The following is a 20,428-nucleotide window of genomic DNA, read 5'->3' as shown; positions in this document are numbered from 1 at the left end:
TGGCAAAAATTCAGATTTGGAGACCAAACCCGAACAAATTCGTTCAACTCTAGTTATCAGTCATTGTACAGGAGGAGATGAGCTGTGACATCACCTATTGTGAATGGTGGATCCTGTGTTACATACTGAATATAGAGGTGTTATCAGTCATTGTACAGGAGGAGGGCAGCTGTTACATTATGTATTCTGAATGGGAGGGGGGTCCTCTTTTAAAGGGGTTGTCCAATCCAAACTGATAAGCCTACAGTCATACAGAGTGACTGCAGACTTATGAATCCCCCCCAGTGCATGCACTGTGGGGGATTTGTCGGTTTCTGAGTCAGAACTGTAGGGTACTTATGTGTCATACATACTCTTGGCCAGTAGGAGCGGTCTCGAGCTCCGCACACTTGTATGGAGTGAGACCGTGTCCTCTAGTAAGTATGGAGAGTGAGGCCGCTCACACTGGCCAAAAGCATGTATGTAGGATGCATACATACCCTCCGGTTCCAACTCAAACCAGCGAATCCCCACAGCGCACTGTGCACGCGCTAGGGGGATTCATAAGTCTGCAGTCACACAGTGTGTCAGTAGACTTATCGGTTTGGACCGGACAACGCTTTTAACTACTGCATATAGAGGTGTTGTCACTTTGATTAACCCCTCTCAACACATAGTGTGTTGGGGCAAACTTCTAGGTTTCAAATCACTGCAGATAATCGTCTCAGTGAGACGTATCTCCCCTCCAGCACTTTGCTAGGGACTTTGTCACAAGAGCCAGTGGTATCTGTCATTGACCAGGAGAAGGAGGTGAGCTGTGACATCACCTATTAATGGTGGATTTTCTGTAATCTAATGAATATTGATGTTATCAATAACTGTACAGGAGGGGGAGGAGGTGAGCTGTGACATTATGCATTCTAAAATGGAGGTTCCTCTGTCAACTCCTATGTATAAAGAGTTGTTAGATAATGAGGCTACTGAAAAGTCTTCTGTTCAGAACAGAAAGTATGATGCTACTGTAGTATAAGGGCTGGTGGCCATCATGACAATCTCGCTAAGAGTTCAGTCATGGTGCATATCCTTGAGAGGTGAGCAGTGGGGTTCTCAATGTTAGGACCCTCAGTGATCTGGAAGCTATTATCTATCTGATGGACATGTAATAACTACATCCTTCCAGAATAACCCTTTAAATTTGAGGAATTGGATGGATGGCATGGTTATTTCTCTACTTCAGATTTTATAAGATTTTCTGATATACAGAATATCACAGTTTCTCTGTCATCAAAGACTTTTATTGCTCTTGGTGTCCCCCCTCCAAAAAAAAAAAAAAAGAATATTTTTTGGGCCCCTAACTAGTAAGAGGGCGTATGTCTTTTAGGTTTTGTGCTCTACAATTGAATTCTCTTTCATTGCGATGAGCTCAATCTGATCAGACATTACACAGCGTGAAGCTTTTGGGACATTGAAAACCATAATAAACTGTGGCCATTTATAGAATAATCACCATTTCAGAACTTTACATAAGATAACAAGTACAATGAGCGCGTCCAATTAAGCCCTTCGTCATAGAAACGAAGTTGCACTTTTTCCTGTGTTCTTGACTCTTTCAGGACGCGACGACTGAAACGCTTACTGGCAAATTTAATGCGACTTGTACAATGAAATTAATTATGTATATTATCTTCCCCAGACTTAATGACTATGATATCTCCTCATAAGTAGATTATTACAGGCCCATGACAATGATCTTCTCCAGCTTAGAGACATAATCTCACTACTTGAGACATGAAAAAAAAGAGTCATTAGCTTCACACTGCGCCATCTCCCGAGGAGAGGACGGTGAGTGTATTCTATGGGGGTAACGGATGACAGCCATGTTAGAGAACAACAGGCCGCGTCGCTCACGGCAACCAGACGTCATTTTAAGGAGTAGTTTGGTAATGAAAGCCGAATGCTGTATGGTTGTGATAACATCTACGCCCTTTATGTGATCGATCACAACGACCCCTCAGCGACTTCATAAGACCTAATATTCTTGACAATCTGACTGAATTATTAATGGAAGCGGAGTCACTGATGTGAACAAATATTAATCCAACATGGACTCTAAGGGGATCATTGATGAAAGCCGTCGTAGAGAAGGTTCGGCCTTGTCGTCCAAAGCAAGAAATTTAGCTTTAAATTTTTATCAATAAGTTATGAAACTGAATTTACGATTGGTTGCTATGGGCAACAAGGGCATATCTCTAAGATGGAGGCCTAAATGAGGCCTAGTAAATTTGTTATTTATTCACAGGTTATCGGAGTGGTCATTAAAGTTTGACATCGACATACAACAGTATAGACGATAGATGACAGCTGCATGGATCACTAATCAGCCTTCCTACAAAATATATATATATTTTTACCTCAGTCTTGAGCCAATAGTCAGCTGCAGTAAGGTGCGGCAAATGAAGTCTACGCTAGCCGTAAAAATATTGTGCAAAGTACTTTCTGTGACAAATTTAGAGTTTTTTTATGCAAGTGGGGCGCCCTCACACCCAGGGCGGCGGGGTACTCGGTACCGGGCCCGCGGAGCTCCACAAGTGGGGTTGTTGTCACGGCAGCTATGACCCGGTCCGTGGCCCTGGGCGCCCATTGTAAATAGCAGAAATGTTCATTGAATGATTCGTGACGCCACCTGTGGTGTTCGGCAAGAAAGGTGTTAAGCCGACGCTGCAGACAGATCCTCTGGGACAGATGGTGTGGTGCAGCAATGATGTTGTGGCCCTCCACAGGTAGGGCAGTAGTCCCAGGGCAGTGTAGGTGAAGAGATAGGGGAGAGACGTAGATAGTGCAGTGTCATGCACAGAGATGTAGCGGTGCTGGGCTGGTTGGCGCAGGAATAAGCGGAGGACACCAGGGCATGTAGTTCCAAAGCTTTACTCAGTCTGTTGAGCATACAGGTGCCTGCCTCAGTGCCGTGTCCTCCGGGTCAGGAGCTCAGTCAACTTCCAAGCAAGATGAAGTACTCCTTTCCAACACTCCGCCAGCATATATGCCTTTTCTGAATGTCTCCCTTTTGCGCCTATAGTGAAGTACTCTCAGTACTGAGTTACACTGGAGTTCCTCCTGTCAGATGTTCCTATGAACTCTACTTGTACGGCAGACAGCTATAGCCTGCTTCGGGGACTCCTTGCTACTCAGTCCCAGCTCACTCACGTTGCTGTTGTGCCCCCAAGTCTTGTGTGGGAATAAAGTGGTGACGTCTATTCCTCCGGTGTCTGCTGCAGGACCATTAGTATCCATACAACCTCAGGGACCTGACCCCGGCCTTGCGCTGTGAACTTGGGAAGGGTTCTGCTCTAACCCTAATCCTCAGTCCTCCTCATGTTCCATTCAAATCTATCTTTCCTATAAAGAGTCAGGCTTTCCATCAATGTCTCTTTCCTGTGCCAGCCGACCCAGGTCACTGAGGTCCGCTGCAGCACTCCCCTCGTCCATCCCTCTCCGGGGATCTTCTCTCTCCTTCTGACCCCGTCAGACTGACTGACCAAATCCTAAACTCTTCCCGCTTTTTTGGTGCAGACTAGGCTCCATCCACCTCCCAGCACGCTTCGTGTTCCAAGCAGGGAGCCACCAAAGGGTGCTTTGCTACACTACTATGTTGTGTGGGATCCAGGTGTTGGAGTGTGGTCAGGTGTCTCCTAGTGATGTGTCATTCGTGAACGAATCAAGACAAAGAGCCGGCTCTTTCATGTGACCGACGGGAGTCGGCTCACCACTGGGAGCTGAGCCAATTGTTGTTTTTTTTCCCCCCTGCTGTTTGCGTAGCTTCTTCCTGCCTGGCTGGGGGCTGGGAGGAGCTGAGGAGGAGACTTAGAGCAGTGAGTACAAGTGGGGAGTGACTGGCCATTCTTTGATTTGCGACTGGGCTCCTCCCACATGAACACATAGCTGTACTGTGATTGGCTGCTCAGTGCAGTGAGTGCACACATGATCTGTGATAGATCACAATGTGCAGTCACACAGACTGTCAGTGTCACTGACATAACAGTGGATGTCCGGCAGCTGCTGGATGAGCAGAGGCGCTGAGGTCAGGCGCTGAGGTCAGGCACTGACAGCCATCTTATCCCTCTCATTATGTTCTGTAGTTTCTGCTGCTCTACAGTGAGAAAGTAATAATATAAATCTGAGGCAGAGAAACTCTGTGGACAGATCCGGGGTATATCTGTAATATAACGGGCTAAGCGTCACTCTGTCCGAAGCCTTTACAGACTGCGCAAGCGCAACGCGCCTGCGCAGTCTGGTTCCAGACAGAGTGACGCACCCCCCCCCCGGAGATCGCGGTAGACGCAGCCCCCCGCCGACACGACACCTTACCGATTCGGTGTGGCCGCGGGGTCTTGCTGTGATGACAGGAGAGGGCGGGTTTATGCTCCGGAAGCGGCGCATGCGCACTCCGCGCTTTCGGCGCCATTTTGGGGAAGACACACTGCAGTGTGTCTTCAAGACAATGGTGCCGGAAAGAGAGGAATGCGCAGGCCCTGATTCCGGAGCAACAACCCGCCCTCTCCTGTCATCACAGGAGGCACAAAAGATTACCGGGGTATTCGCCGTGAAGTCAGGAGACGGCGGGTTGTGGCGCCGAAATCGGGCGCCAATTACGGCCGCACAATCCCACACTCCTCAGGCCTGGATCGGGGGATGAGGGAGTACCATACATACCAGGATAGGGAATGAGGGGACCATGCACACCAGGATAGGGAATGAGGGGACCATGCACACCAGGATAGGGAATGAGGGGACCATGCACACCAGGATTGGGGGGTGAGGGGACCATGCACACCAGGATAGGGGGGTGAGGGGACCATGCACACCAGGATAGGGGGGTGAGGGGACCATGCACACCAGGATAGGGGGGTGAGGGGACCATGCATACCAGGATAGGGGGTGAGGGGGCCATACATACCAGGATAGGGTGGTGAGGGGACCATGCACACCAGGATAGGTGGGTGAGGGGACCATGCACACCAGGATAGGTGGGTGAGGGGACCATGCACACCAGGATAGGTGGGTGAGGGGACCATGCACACCAGGATAGGTGGGTGAGGGGACCATGCACACCAGGATTGGTGGATGATGGGACCATGCACACCAGGATAGGGGGTGAGAGGACCATGCATACCAGGATTGGGGGATGAGGGAATCATACATACCAGGATAGGGATGAGGGGACCATGCATACCAGGATTGGGGGATAAGAGGATCATGTATACCAGAATAATGGGTGAGGGGGCCATGCACACCAGGATAGGTGGGTGAGGGGACCATGCACACCAGGATAGGTGGGTGAGGGGACCATGCACACCAGGATAGGTGGGTGAGGGGACCATGCACACCAGGATAGGTGGGTGAGGGGACCATGCACACCAGGATAGGTGGGTGAGGGGACCATGCACACCAGGATAGGTGGGTGAGGGGACCATGCACACCAGGATAGGTGGGTGAGGGGACCATGCACACCAGGATAGGTGGGTGAGGGGACCATGCACACCAGGATAGGGGGTGAGAGGACCATGCATGCCAGGATTGGGGGATGAGGGAATCATACATACCAGGATAGGGATGAGGGAGTACCATGCATACCAAGATAGGGGATGAGGGGACCATGCATACCAGGATTGGGGGATAAGAGGACCATGTATACCAGGATAATGGGTGAGGGGGCCATACATACCAGGATAGGGGGTGAGGGGGCCATACATACCAGGATAGGGGGTGAGGGGGCCATACATACCAGGATAGGGGGTGAGGGGACCATGTATACCAGGATAGGGATGAGGGAGTACCATGCATACCAGGATTGGGGGGTGAGGGGACCATGCATACCAGGATTGGGGGGGTGAGGGTACCATACATACCAGGATAGGAATGAGGGGTGCCATGCATACCAGGATAGGAGGGTGGCAGCACATACCAGGGTGGGAGACCATATACCAATAAAAATGCTCGCCACCTGGGCGTAGAACGGGTTCATAGCTAGTGTATAATATAACGCTCTAAGCATCACTCTGTCCGAAGCCTTTATAGACTCCGCAAGTGCGACGCACCTGGGCAGCCTTGCTCCAGACAGAGTGACGCACCCTCCACGAGATCACGGTAGACGCACTCCCCCCAGGAGATCGCGGTATGCGTAAGCACTGAGCGCATACCGCGATCTCTGGCACAACAACTTACCGATTCGGTGTTGCCACGGGGTTTTGCGTCTGGCAGTAATGACAGGAGAGGGCGGGTTGTTGGGCCGGAATCAGCGCATGGGCAGTCCGCGCTTTCCGGCGCCATTTTGTGGAAGTCACACTGCAGTGTGTCTACAAGAAAATGGCGCCAGAAAGAGAGGAATGTGCAGGCGCCAATTCTGGGCCAACAACCCGCCCTCTCCTCACATCACGGCACAAAAGATTACCGATCGGGTACTCAATGTGAAGTCAGTAGAGGGCGGGTTGTGGCGCCATGCATACCTGGATAGGGGGGTTAGAGGACCATGCATACCAGGATTGGGGGGAGAGGGGGCCATGCATACCAGGATTGGGGGGAGGTGAGGGGACCATATATACAAGAATAGGGATGAGAGGGCCATGCATACCATTATAGGGATGACGGGGCCATGCATACCAGGATTGGGAGACGAGGGGACTATGCATACCATGATTTGGGGTTGAGGGGTACCATGCATACCAGAATTGGTAGGTAAGGGGTGCTATGTATACAAGGATTGGGGATGAAGGGACCATACATCCTACGATAGGGATGAGGGGGGACCATGCATACCAGGATTGGGGGGTGAGGGGACTATGCATACCATGACTGGGGGGTGAGGTGACCATGCATACCAGGATTGGGGGTGAGGTGACCACGCATACCAGAATTGGGGGGTGAGAGGACCATGCATACCAGGATTGGGGGGTGAGAGGACCATGCATACCAGGATTGGGGGGCGAGAGGACCATGCATACCAGGATTGGTAGGTAAGGGGTGCCATGTATGATGCAGATATCAGAGTTTAGGCTGGAGTCACACTAACCTGCACAAAATAAGCTCCGTATTTTACATGCGTAATACGGATGAATCACCACTAAATAGTGCTCCGTAGGTCATCCGTAATTAAGGTGCGGTCGCGTATTTTGCGCATGTAAGCATCCGTATGTAATCCGTATGGCATCCGTATGGTGAGATTTTCTCGCCGCCTTGCAAAGTGGACATATAATGGAGCCCTATGACAGGGTTTCTAACAGAAACCAAAGAATAGATATAGACACATAGAATGTATATATATATACATATATATGTGTATATATATATATATATATATATATATATATATATATATGTGTCTATATCTATTCTTTTGTTTCTTTATTAAACCTGTCAGTATGAGTTTACTGTATCGTGCACTGAATTGCCGGCTTTGCTAAAGGACACCTGGTGCGTATTTCTCGCAAGTCACATGTGTGGTCCATGTGTAATCCGTATTTTTAGCGCACCCATAGACTTGCATTGGCGTATTACGGGCGTAGTACGCTGACAATCGCAGCATGCAGCGATTGGCACGGACTGTAGAATACGGATGAGAAATATACGGCTGGTGCGAGGAACCCCATAGAGAATCATTGGTCAGTGTCTAATGCGTGCTTTTAGCGCCTCTCACTCTCCCGTATTCCTCGCCAGTGTGACCCCGGCCTTACTCTGTAAGAACCTGGAACATGTCTCCAAGGATTTACTTATAAGGGTATGTGCACATGTTGCGGATTGCTGTGTGGAATTTTCTGTGCGGAATCTGCATCTCTTGGCAGAATCCACAGGTCTAAATCCGTGAGGTTTTTATGCAGATTTATTGTGGATTTTGTGCGGATTTCACCTGCGTTTTTACACCTGCGGATTCCTATAATGGAATGCGTGTAGAATTGCTGCGGAATCCGCACAAAGTATTGACATGCTGCGGAAAATAAACTGCTGCGTTTCTGCTTGGATTTTTCCGCAGCATGTACACAGCACTTTTTTTCCCCATATTATAACATTGTACTGTAAATCACTTGTGGATCCGCAGCAAATCCGCAACGTGTGCACATAGCCTTAGAATAATCAGTGCCGGCAGATGTCACCGCACTGACTAACGTAGAACACATGGACAAATATCAGATTTTAGAGGATAACACAAATCAGCAATACGGACAGGAGTGAGGGCCTGATCCCAGGAGCTTACACTCTGAGAAAATGGCTAAAAAGCCTTCACTAGACACTTGTACAGCTGTATAACGAGGCCCAGGCTTTATAGTTAAGAGACTGGAGTGATAAAAGTGGGGAAAGTAGCACTTTTTGCAAGAAGAGCCGCTTTTTGAGCCAAAAAGAGCCGACTCTTTTTGGTGAGCAGAGCCGGCTCTTTTTGGTGAGCGGAGCCGAGTGAGCCAGATCACCAAAAAGAGCCGGACTTCCCATCACTAGTGTCTCTACACCTTACCTGAATGGTGGGGCACCACACCTTAGGAGGAGGTGCAGTACCTCTGTGGTGACTGAACCCTCAGGGGTGCCACACAAGTTTTCTGGCTTAGAGGAAATTATAACATTTACCCCCATTTCCTGTATATACCTGTACGGTGGAATTTATCATGAGGGGAATGATTTACGTCAGTTTCCCATATGGCTGTTTTTTTATGTTACTGTAATTTTTTCTCCATGTGCTCACCTGCGTAGTGGACGGGTGCAGGGCCTCCCTACTCTGTACATGCAATATTGTAAATCAGTGCAGACTAGCACATGATGCTAGGATTTTTTTTCCCTGCGGAGCTGAGGTCTACATGGACAGTTCTCCATGTGCACAATGGCCTATTTGCACTTGGATAGCGCACAGACCAAAAAATATGCCTGTGTGAATTTAGCCTAAGGCTGTGTGCACACGCTGCGGATTTTGCTGTGGTGTACAGTACCATGATTCCCTATGGGAATCAAAAACCGTAATGCAGACGGTGCGGAAGTTTCCACGCGGATTATCTGCGGTTTTCAATCCGCAGAAAAAATTGACATGTCAATTCATTCTGTGGATTCTCCTGCGGCTTGCCATCTCCTCCATTGTAGAGATGATAAACTGCAGGGCAAAACCGCAGAGCAATCCGCAGGTAAAACCGCAGGTATTTTGACCTGCGGATTTAACAAGATCCGCGCGGATGAATCCGCACCTAATCCGCAGCGTGTGCACACAGCCTTAGGGTATGTGCACATGGTGCGGATTCTGCAGCAGCGGGTCCGCAGCAGATTTAGGTGCGTTGTACAGTACCATTGTTTTCAATGGTAAACTGGAAACCGCTGTGCACATGCTGCGGATTTTTCCGCGCGGTTTTGCTGCGGTTTACAATCCGCAGCATGTCAATTCTTTAGTGCAGAAACGCTGCAGTTTCACACCTCATCCATTATGAGGTGTAAAACCTCAGGGCAATGTCCTGCGGATTTATCTGTGGTTTTTACTACAAAATCCGCAGAGCCAAAAATCTCCATGTGCACATAGCCTAAGGCCACCTTCACACATTCAGTATTTATAAGCCAAAACCAGGATGGGTGAAAAATAGAGAAGTGGTGACGTGCTTTTATTATTCTTTTCCTCTTATTGTTCCTCTCCTGGTTTTTGGCTTACAATCACTGATGTAAAATACTGAACGTGGCCTAATATAGATCTTGTGGCGGTCATTTTTGGTTGAGCACTCTTATGTTAGCTGTTCAGATTTAGTGTTAGGGACTCGCAAAATCTGGGGATCGTTGGCGTTTGGATTGTGAGCTTATCTGTCTTGGCCAAAATAGTAACTAATACCCCATATCTTTATCTTTTTATCATTTTTGCAGGGTGCAGCTAGGCCTCTTCATGTTGGCTTGGTTTTTCTGCGTGATGCATGTATATAGTGCAGAACAGCCCGCCTGCTAATACTATGGGCGTGAGCAGTACGCTGTTCAGACACTTTGCACCGCACTGTGTGACTGATGTCCTACACAAGCCTTATCTGTGTGCATTTTTCCTACTAGGCAGCCAGCCCCTCTTTTATTGGGTTACTGGCTGTCTTCATCAGTGGGTTGCACCTGTGCTGCCCTAAGCCTTTATCAGTGGAGGTCTGCTGCATCCTGCTAGTGCATCAGTCAGGGTGTGGGGAGTTTACCTTTCATAGGTAAGTTTTTTTGAGCACTCTAGCGGTCACTAATATTTAGCGCTCATGCACATGTTCCATGGATCTCGGTCAGATATCAGACCGCAATGTGTGGCCCAGCTGCGGCTCTCCCAACCCGAGTGCGACAGCCTCCTCGAAATATACAAAACGGCCTCGCTGGAGTCAGGAGACCCGCGCCATGTCCGTGATCGGACTGATTTCCATGGACGTCTGAACGAGCCCTAAATGGGTTAGGTTCAGACTTAAAAAGGAACGCAATAAGCCACAAGCCTATTGTAACTCCTTCATGAATCAACTGCAAAAATGCTATAGAAGCCCTCTATCATGAATTTTTTACCTCTTGCAACAACAAAAAATGTGTTTGAATGTGGTCACCAGGGATAGTTACAATTAACTATCACGTTCCTGTGTTTATAATTTTCCCACAAATGAGCTAAATCCTCTGTCCCTGCCATACACAACATACTTTGTATTTTCCGCTGGTCTCACACTCATCTCATTGTACATAGAACGTGCAGCAATTATCAGACCATATAATGGTGTCAGGTGCCACTTTTGCGTAATTTAGCTTATGTTAAAAACACATTAACAATGATGGACTGTTCCGGTCACCGATATATCATATCCGAGGGCAGTGAAATCGTTGCCTCCAGGACAAGCAATTACGGGACCGGCGCTTCCAAGTTCTGTATGTGGGAAAACTGCAGGTCAAGCAATGTGACCAAGATGTACTCAATAAATAGATTTCTCCAAGACTTACCTCTAGATTGTATCCCGGGGCCACAGGACTCCGTGGTTCCTGCAATTCCCTGTCTGACATAATCTGGCACAAGGATGCACTGACTCCACTCCTGGGGCCTCCACCTGCAAACCATTACAAGACACAGGTATGAGACCAGGGGTGCACAGATCGCCCTCCCCATATACTTGTGCATTGGGAAACGAATCGTTACGGTATCGATGGAGATGTGCAGCTGCTAATTCCCATTTAATTCTGAGGTATAAACCAGTTAACGGTAGAAAATGGATTTTTGCAGATCGAAGGCTAATTATACCGCATTCCCTTTAATCCTGCAAAATAAATACGTCCATTTCATTATCACTTTTCAGTCCTGACGTGCACGATCTTGATGCCTTTGTACCTGACCTTTCGCACATTCTCTGTGCAGTGCGGTGACTTTTCATGCTGTAGTTTTTGTTGCACTGTGGTTTTTGCAAAATTGCAACGAATATACTTTTATTATGGATTATCCACGTACAGCAGACAATTTTACAGAACACTGCAGCCATGAAGATGTTAGGAATGATGACAGCAGTAGAAGAGTGTGCTGATCTTGTGGCAGGCAGTAATCTGTCCTTTTATGGGACAGTGTGGGCAAGGCTGCATGTAAAAGGACCAGTGTTGTAATAAAGGGAGGAAGGTTAGAGTTAATGTAAGAACATCAGTGCCTCACCAGCACAGAGGATTTCAGGAAGAGAGCGGGCTGATTTTGTTGCAGGTTGTGACTTGTCTCATAGTTATGCCATGAGATTTGCCAGCAGTGTCATGATATAAGGAGATTTAGAGAAAAGTTTATTACTTAGGCGAACTATACTGCATTCCTAGCAGTACAGAGTATTTCAGGAAATAATAGTGGACAGGTTTGCACAATCAGGCATTGACCTATCTATAGTGATGTGAAAACTGGGCTGAAGAGACTGAACCAGATGTTATAATGTGAGTAAAGGGGACTAGAAACAAGTGGGAGGTCCACAGATTATTACCGGTAAGTTAAATGTCTAGCACCCACAGCACCACAGAGGATTTCAGGAAATAACTGTACTGATCCTGTGCATAATATATTTATTCCCAGCTTTAATATGGGAGCCTTAGTTAAGGAGCAGACCTTCTTCAATTTTTCTATAAATTATACCAGAAACTGGACAGACGGCCAGCGATGCTCGCGCCTCTTAATAAATTAGGTGCATCTTACTCCACTTAACTTTAGGATTGTTGTGTGCACTACCATTCTTCTTAATACTTTTTTCTATTGTACGTAATGTGTTTTAAAGAGACATCTAGCTGTGCAAAAAAAAATGTTCAACCAAATCGCCCTTAAAAATAAAATATCATGAAAGAGTGAAAAGTAAAACAAGAACGGGTTAAAAAGAATAAATTCTAAAATGATTCCACTTATCGGTAATTATCCGGCGCTCGATGCATTGGACATAATGTCAACTTCGCCATTTATCTTCATAGAATCACTGACAGATAAGTGGGAACTCACAATCCGGACACATTGAACCGCGCGCTTTTCAGATGTTTCATGTCACGTCTCTGAACATCCGTCTCCTGCTTCCTTTAAGTTGTCCAAAGGCAGAATAATTCCTCAGGTGCTGCAGTCTCTACATCAATCCGAAAAGTTGGGAGCTTCACAAAATGGGATCAGAGTGGAGCTCCCTTTTGTTGTATGTGACCAGTCATTCAATCATGGATATCAGGCCACATGTCTATTGACATCGTCTTATTTCTCTGATTTAGGATGAAAGGCTACAGCCGCACTATCAGTATTTGTTCAGTATTTTTTCTCAGCATTTGTAAGCCAAAACCAGGTGAGGAACAATCAGAGGACAAGGTATAATAGAAACAAGTGCACCACTTCTGCATGTTTGACCCACTCTGGGTTTTGGCTTACAAATACTGATGTGAAATACTGACTAGATACTGATAGTGTGGCCGTAGCCGAACAGATTTATCCTGACATTGATTGTATTAAAGCGTATGAACACCTTCACAGCCATTAATATATTGTCCCAGTGCCGTAAAATGAAAAGTAATTCAATTTGTGTCAACAGTTTCATTGCAGAACTATGCGTCACCATAGTAACAGACAACAATTCCTGTATAGTCTGATCCTGCTCTCATACTTTCTTCCACCTCATTCCAGCTTTAGGTCGAAAAGTAAAAAGTTCTTGATTAAAAGTGTTCTAACACTTTGTGTATACAGCTGCTATGCAAACTCATGTGCATCCATGGTAACAGACAACAATCGTACCCTGTGTAGTCTGATTCTGCAGATCCATCAGTTTCCTACTGCTCAGTCTCTTGCTGAATATAAACTAAAGTAGTTCTCAGTGGAAAAGTTTAATTTGGCTACTTGCAGTCACGGGATAAAAAAAAAAAGTATACTCCCAGCAAGCCCCTATACTTTGCTCTAGTGCTCCTGCTCCGAAAGTCCTGCCAGTGCGATAGTGGTGATGTCACTGACCACCAGTGAGCTAGCCGCTAATAGGCAGCTGTGTAAGGAGCAGCCAATCAGCAGCTGGGATTATGTGGCGCCCCTGAGGCTCAGTCACCACAGAGGTACTGCACCTCCTCCTGAGGTGTGGTACCCCATCCAGGTAAGTTGGAGGCTCCTGACCACGCTCCAACACCTGCATCCCACACAACACGGTAGTTCAGCAAAGCCACATTGCGGCTCCCTGCTTGGAGTGTAGCAGAGCACCTTTGGTGGTTCCCTGCTTGGAACACGAAACGTGCTGGGAGGCGGGTGGAGTTAGAATACATAAAAGAGTGGGAAGGGTTAGGATTTGGGAGTCAGTCAGTCGGAGAGTCACTCAGAGAGGACTGAGGAAAGAAGATCCCTGAGAGAGGGATGGAGGAAGGAGGTGCTGCAGCAGATCTCGGTGACCTGGGTCTGCTGGCACGGGAAAGGAAAGAAGGAGAAAGACATTGAACTGAAACCTGATCTTCCATAAGAAGGAAAGACTAGTACGGAACGAAGGAGTAAACGGGAACAGAGGACGTGGGTTAGAGGAAGAACCCTGCCTAGAAGTTCTAAGCGCAAGGCCGGGGCCCGGTCCCTGAGGTTGTATGGATACTAATGGTCTTACAGCAGACACCGGTGGAGTAGTGGGCTGTAAATGCACTACTCCCATCTAAGACTTGGGGGCACAACAGCAACACGGATAGAGAGCCGGGACTCAGGAGTAAGGAGTCCCCGAAGCAGACTACAGCTGTCTGCCATACAAGTAGAGTTCTTGGGAACATCTGTCAGGAGGCACTCCAGTGTAACTCAGTACTAGGAGTACTTCACACTTAAAGGCGCTATAAGAGGAGACGTTCAGAAAGGCACATGTTGGCGGAGCGTTGGAAGGGAGCATTCCATCTGGCCTGGAGGTTGATTGAGTCTCTGACCCAGAGGACACAGCACGGAGGCAGGCACCTGTGTGTACTACAGACTGTGAGTGAAGCTTTGGAACTACAAGCCCTGGTGTCCTCCATTGATTCTTGCGCCGACACACCCAGCACCGCTACATCTGGGTACCAGCTTCTACACCGCTTGTGCCTCTCCTCTACCCCTACCCTACATCTACACTGTCCTGGGGCTACAGCTCCACCTGTGGGGAGCTTCACCATCTTGGCTGCAACACACCACCAGCCCCAGAGGATCTGCATGCAGCGTCGGCTCAACATCTCACTTGCCGAACACCACAGGTGGCGTGTCAAACTATTCCATTAACTACATTCCACCATTCAAACTTCCCCTGTTAATTGGGCGCCCAGGGCCACGGACCAGGTCACCGCTGCTGTGACACATCCCGCCGGCCCGTTACCGAGTACCCCACGGCCCTGGGGGGGGGGGGCGACCCAATTATGCTTACTTTTATTTTAGTTTTAACTCCCTGGATGTTAACTGCTGAATCAGACTACACAGGGTCTGTTGTCTGTTATTATAGAGACACATAGATTTGCATAGGAGCTGTATACACCAAGAGTCCATTTGCAGTTTTTTTTAAGACACTTTTTTGTGTGTTGTGGTATTCGTTGATTTTTTTGCGCCAAATAATGCACATGGTTCATGAACCTTGCACAAAATCCAAAATGCTGTTTATTTTTGTTTCTAACCTTTTTCACAACTTTTTAGCTCAAAAAGCTGCATATTTTGCTAAAATAAGTAAAAAAAAATATATACATGTGCATAAAATTACTCCAGGGGAACTGAAATATATCTGTACAAAAATGTTGAGACTTCTTAAAGTTGAAATTCATGAATCAGCGGACAAATCTGAAAACACCCAAACGCTACCTATAATGTTGGATATAAATAAAAACAAGAAAGTGAACACATAAAAAAAATAGACATTAAAAAAAGGTACAAATCAAAAGAAAAATGAGGCGCTAATGAAGAAAACATAAAAAATAGACAAAGCGCAAACGCAATAATGAATCAAGATAGGTGCACATGAGCGGATTTGCTGTCCGAGTGCGATTTGGTAAAACAGTGGATCGCACTCGGATCAGTGTTATTCTATAGGGCTCATGTCTGAGCCGGTCTGAGGAAAATATCGCTGCATGCCCAAGTTTAATCTGATATTCGGATTGCAATGCAAGTCAATGAGCGCATCTAAGAGAATCAGATCACACTATGCGGATCCTCTGAGAATCAGATCACACTATGCCGATCCTCTGAGAATCAGATCACACTATGCCGATCCTCTGAGAATCAGATCACACTATGTAGATACTATGAGGATTGGATCACATTGAATTTGATAAGAGTGTCATTTGCATAATTTAGCCGATTTTCTCGGATGACAAATTACACTCGTTTGCACCGAGCCTCAAAGTGTTAGAACATTTTTTGATCAAGACCTATTGCAAAGTTATTTCATTTTAAATGCAGAAGCAAAATAAAAATTTCTTGTGAAGGTGGAAATCCACATGATACATATAAGGGGACAGTGATGTGTATGCCACTGGCGGACACAGACAGACGAGGCCCCGTGCAAGAACAGTATATGGGGCCTTTTGCAGCACAATAGCCCATCATAATGCATCATTCTACCTGCTTTGGAGGTAAAATATCTACTGTCTTGGCGATTTTCTCTCGGTTCCCTGCTTTGGAGGTAGTGGTAGGCAGCGTGATGTCTAGGACCCCTGTGCAGCTGCAGAGGTTGCACCAATGATATGTCCACCCCTGGTCTATACCAAGAATCGGTATAGGTATCTCTCTTGTTATGCACCATACCCTTTTCTACCTAGAAGCACTCGGTACTCTTTGACTCTTGGTCCAACTCATGCCAGGTTTCATGGACTGGCAGGTTTTCCTTTTTGAGGTTCCTTCTAGTGATGAGCGAGAGTGCTCAGAAAAAGTGTTATCTGAGAAAGCTTGTGTCCTAATTGAATGTTTATGGCGTGTCAGGAAAAAAATGCTCAAGTCGTCGCGGCTGCATGCCTCGAAGCTGTTCGACAGCCAGAACACATGCATGAATTGCCTGTTTGTTAGACAATCCCTTCATGTGTTGCGGCTGTTGAACTGCGAGACATGCAGCCGTGGAGACTCGAGCATGTTTTTCTGGCACGATGAAAAGTACATGATTAGGACACGAACGTGCTCGGTTTACACCCTGTCCGAGAACGCTCGCTCATCACTAGCCTGCTTTTCAGGGCACCCATGAGAGCTGCATGGGGTGTTTCTATGGTGCAAGCGCCCTAGTGGTTGGATATGCGAGGCGCACTATACTTTTTGAACATTTCGGCCATTCTGCAGAACGGTAGGTTAGATTTATGGCAGTCTGTATTCCGTGTATGAGGCAGGAAATATTCCAGGAAAAAAAAAAATTCTGATTCAATGTGCACCCAAGGGAGGAAATCCATGTCTGTTCACCAGCTATTAGCACATATTGACATTAGATAACATTGGTGACTCTTTATAAAACAACCTGAATTATCCAAAATTCAAATAACGAATTGACGTCAATCATTGGCTCATAGCGATAAATGAAAGGAGATGAGGTTAATGCAGTCAGATCATCAGAACAAATATGGGAGCGGAGAGACGTCGGCAGGTCAGGGTACCGGCTCCGGTAATACGAGCAGACTCTTATTTTAGGTATAATCTGTAATTAATCCGATGTTTCACAAAACATAACTGTAATTATATCTCTCTGACAAAGGTCAGCGGCTGATAGAAACTCGCTTTGAGATTCATTCATTTTAAATACTGCGGAGAATTAATCTCCTGCAATATCGAAAAACATCGCTGCTGTTAATCAACTCGTGTAATCAATGACACCACATCGGCGTTATTAACCTCCATAGTTTGATCCGACCACAGAGGGAAACAAAAAAAAAAACTAAGACAAAAGCGCAGGTAAAATATGTATCACATTGTATGCCTTGCATATTACACTAGCATACACTCACTGGCCACTTTATTAGGTACACCTGTCCAACTGTGTGTTAAGACTTAATTTCTAATCTGTTCTAATCTGCCAATCACATGGCGGCAACTCAGTGCATTTAGGCATGTAGACATGGTCAAGACAATCTCCTGCAGTTCAAACCGAGCATCAGTATGGGGAAGAAAGGTGATTTGAGTGCCTTTGAACGTGGCATGATTGTTGGTGCCAGAAGGGCTGGTCTGAGTATTTCAGAAACTGCTGATCTACTGGGATTTTCACGCACAACCATCTCTAGGGTTTACAGAGAATGGTCCGAAAAAGAAAAAAAATCCAGTGAGCGGCAGTTCTGTGGCCGGAAATGCCTTGTTGATGCCAGAGGTCAGAGGAGAATGGGCAGACTGGTTCGAGCTGATAGAAAGGCAACAGTGACTCAAATTGCCACCCGTTACAACCAAGGTAGGCAGAAGAGCATCTCTGAACGCACAGTGCGTCGAACTTTGAGGCAGATGGGCTACAGCAGCAGAAGACCACACCGGGTACCACTCCTCTCAGCTAAGAACAGGAAACTGAGGCTACAATTTGCACAAGCTCATCGAAATTGGACAGTAGAAGATTTGAAAAACGTTGCCTGGTCTGATGAGTCTCGATTTCTGCTGCGACATTCGGATGGTAGGGTCAGAATTTGGCGTAAACAACATGAAAGCATGGATCCATCCTGCCTTGTATCAACGGTTCAGGCTGGTGGTGGTGGTGTCATGGTGTGGGGAATTTTTTCTTGGCACTCTTTGGGCCCCTTGGTACCAATTGAGCATCGTTGCAACGCCACAGCCTACCTGAGTATTGTTGCTGACCATGTCCATCCCTTTATGACCACAATGTACCCAACATCTGATGGCTACTTTCAGCAGGATAATGCGCCATGTCATAAAGCTCGAATCATCTCAGATTGGTTTCTTGAACATGACAATGAGTTCACTGTACTCAAATGGCCTCCTCAGTCACCAGATCTCAATCCAATAGAGCATCTTTGGGATGTGGTGGAACGGGAGATTCGCATCAGGGATGTGCAGCCGACAAATCTGCGCCAACTGTGTGATGCCATCATGTCAATATGGTCCAAAATCTCTGAGGAATGCTTCCAGCACCTTGTTGAATCTCTGCCACGAAGAATTGAGGCAGTTCTGAAGGCAAAAGGGGGTCCAACCCGTTACTAGCATGGTGTACCTAATAAAGTGGCCAGTGAGTGTGTATGTATATTTTTTTTTAACAGCCTTCGCTTTGCAGAATACATTATGTGATATTTTATTAGTTTGGAACTCTAGGAACACTGTGAAGTCAAGAAGGGAAAAAAAAATATATATATTTTTTTTTAAACTTATTTTTTTTTTAATGTTGTTAAGCGACTTGAACCCAGAAATGATTAATTATAGTATATTGTTTTTATTAGTGATCTCCTATTAAAGGGTTACTGACATCTTCATAAACGCATGTACTTGGATTGAGCTTTGAAAAACAAGCACTTTTGCATTTCACTGCTTATTAAAATTTTCAGGAGTTCTTCAGATATTAACACCTTTATTTACAGCTCCTTGCCTAGGAAACCAACCACCTCTACTGTCTAGCTTGTAAGCACTACGCCAAAGCTGTGTAGGACTAGTGGGTAGCAGTGCACTGCAGTGATCCTGGACAGCTTTAAGTGCTTACAAGCTCAAAAGAAAAGTTTGCAAGCACTGCGCATGTTCTGCTCCCTATCAGTGGTGGTCGGCCTCCAAGGCAACAAGCTGTGAACAAAAGAAAAGTGTTGTTGCCTCAAAAACCTTTATTAAGCAGAATATTGCAAAAGTGCTTGTTATTACAAGCACTTTCTCATCATATTCATCTATAAACACGGGAACAGCCTTTTGAGATTTGTGGCAGGGCTTAATTAGAGAACAAAGGTGGCAGACCCAGGGGCCTTAACAACCCATTGGCCCATCATAATCACCACTCTATAGGACATAGTGACGAACAGTAACTGAGGCTCCTCCCCTCATCATTCAATCGTTTCGATACCATGGTTCCTAATGACTGAGACATCTAAGGCGTTACACTGCTACAATCTGCAGTAAGCTCAAATGCACCTGAACTCGGCATTTGATCATCGTCATAAGTAGCAAATCCTAAGCTCCACCTAGTGTTGACGGAAGGCAGACAGAAATTCATCATTTTTGTATGGAAGGGATACGTGGCTCTGTATCAGGAAACAGGGGAACTGCCTGCTCTAAAGATGCTTTACTGATTAAATAAATCATTACGGACATGGTGTAAAAAAGTGTATATTTCCTTTAGCAGAGCAGGGGTCCAGTGGCTGAATCAGTAGTTGCAGCCAACCTTCTCCTACCTGCCGGCATCTCTTCTAATAACATTGCCTACTAATCAGAAGAACTGCTGGGGATGCCGGGAGGTAGGAGGAGGTTCGCAGGGCCAGGGACAGACATATCATTACTGCAACCTGTGCAGCTGCACAGGGGCCCAAGAGGTAAGGGGGTCCATTTCTACCACCAGAGCAGATGTAATTTAGGGCTGCAAAGAGCCCTTATATTGTTCTTGAACAGGGGCCATTTTCTGTCTGTGTCCGCCAGTACGCGGGGCTCTTGTCTGGTGGACACAGACTGATAACATGGCTCCATGACCAGGGTCCTGGAAATGTTTTCAACATTTAAGACTAATAGGAAGAGTGATGTGTAAATGACGCTCCCCTATCATATCTAGGACAGCACAACAGATTTTACCTGTACATAAGACAGATGGGGACATCTTCACATTCCCTCTCCTCATATAGGGTATCCGGACACTCCAGACCACCATTCACAGCATCTTGTAATAGTATCCTGTATCGCCATTGTTTCACCGTGGAGGCGTTTCCTAAAATGGATTGAAACAGTCAAATTACTATCAGAATAAGCTCAACTTTTCTCCCACCTCTCATCTAACTCCCTCCTTGACATCCTGCAGTCTGGCTTCCGCCCCCACCACTCCACTGAAACTGCCCTGACAAAAATGACTCGCTGCCAAAGCTAACAGACAGTTCTCCATCCTCCTCTTTCTCGACC

General features: G+C 46.5%; 1 protein-coding gene and 1 long non-coding RNA gene across 3 annotated transcripts in view; one reads left to right on the top strand and one right to left on the bottom strand.

Annotated features, from left to right (window-relative positions):
• Positions 1-20,428, bottom strand: part of THSD7B (thrombospondin type 1 domain containing 7B) — a 501,312-nt gene that overhangs the window by 212,517 nt on the left and 268,367 nt on the right. For both annotated transcript variants that reach the window (XM_073545559.1, XM_073545560.1), the window contains exons 11-12: positions 20,108-20,240; positions 10,930-11,033 (exon numbers count right to left, since the gene is read on the bottom strand). In XM_073545559.1, coding sequence (XP_073401660.1) covers positions 10,930-11,033; positions 20,108-20,240 — 237 coding nt within the window. The remainder of the gene's footprint in view (positions 1-10,929; positions 11,034-20,107; positions 20,241-20,428) is intronic.
• LOC141049286 (uncharacterized) overlaps positions 9,926-20,428 on the top strand; it is a 135,742-nt gene continuing 125,239 nt past the window's right edge. Inside the window, exon 1 of the long non-coding RNA XR_012220318.1 lies at positions 9,926-10,169. This is a non-coding gene — a long non-coding RNA (uncharacterized lncRNA). The remainder of the gene's footprint in view (positions 10,170-20,428) is intronic.

This window comes from Dendrobates tinctorius, unplaced genomic scaffold, assembly GCF_039654945.1.
Source record: "Dendrobates tinctorius isolate UK_male_01 unplaced genomic scaffold, ASM3965494v1 ptg000143l, whole genome shotgun sequence".
Taxonomy (NCBI): domain Eukaryota; kingdom Metazoa; phylum Chordata; class Amphibia; order Anura; family Dendrobatidae; genus Dendrobates; species Dendrobates tinctorius.
Note: the sequence above shows the minus strand (reverse complement) of the source record. Positions and strands in the feature narration are given on the sequence as shown.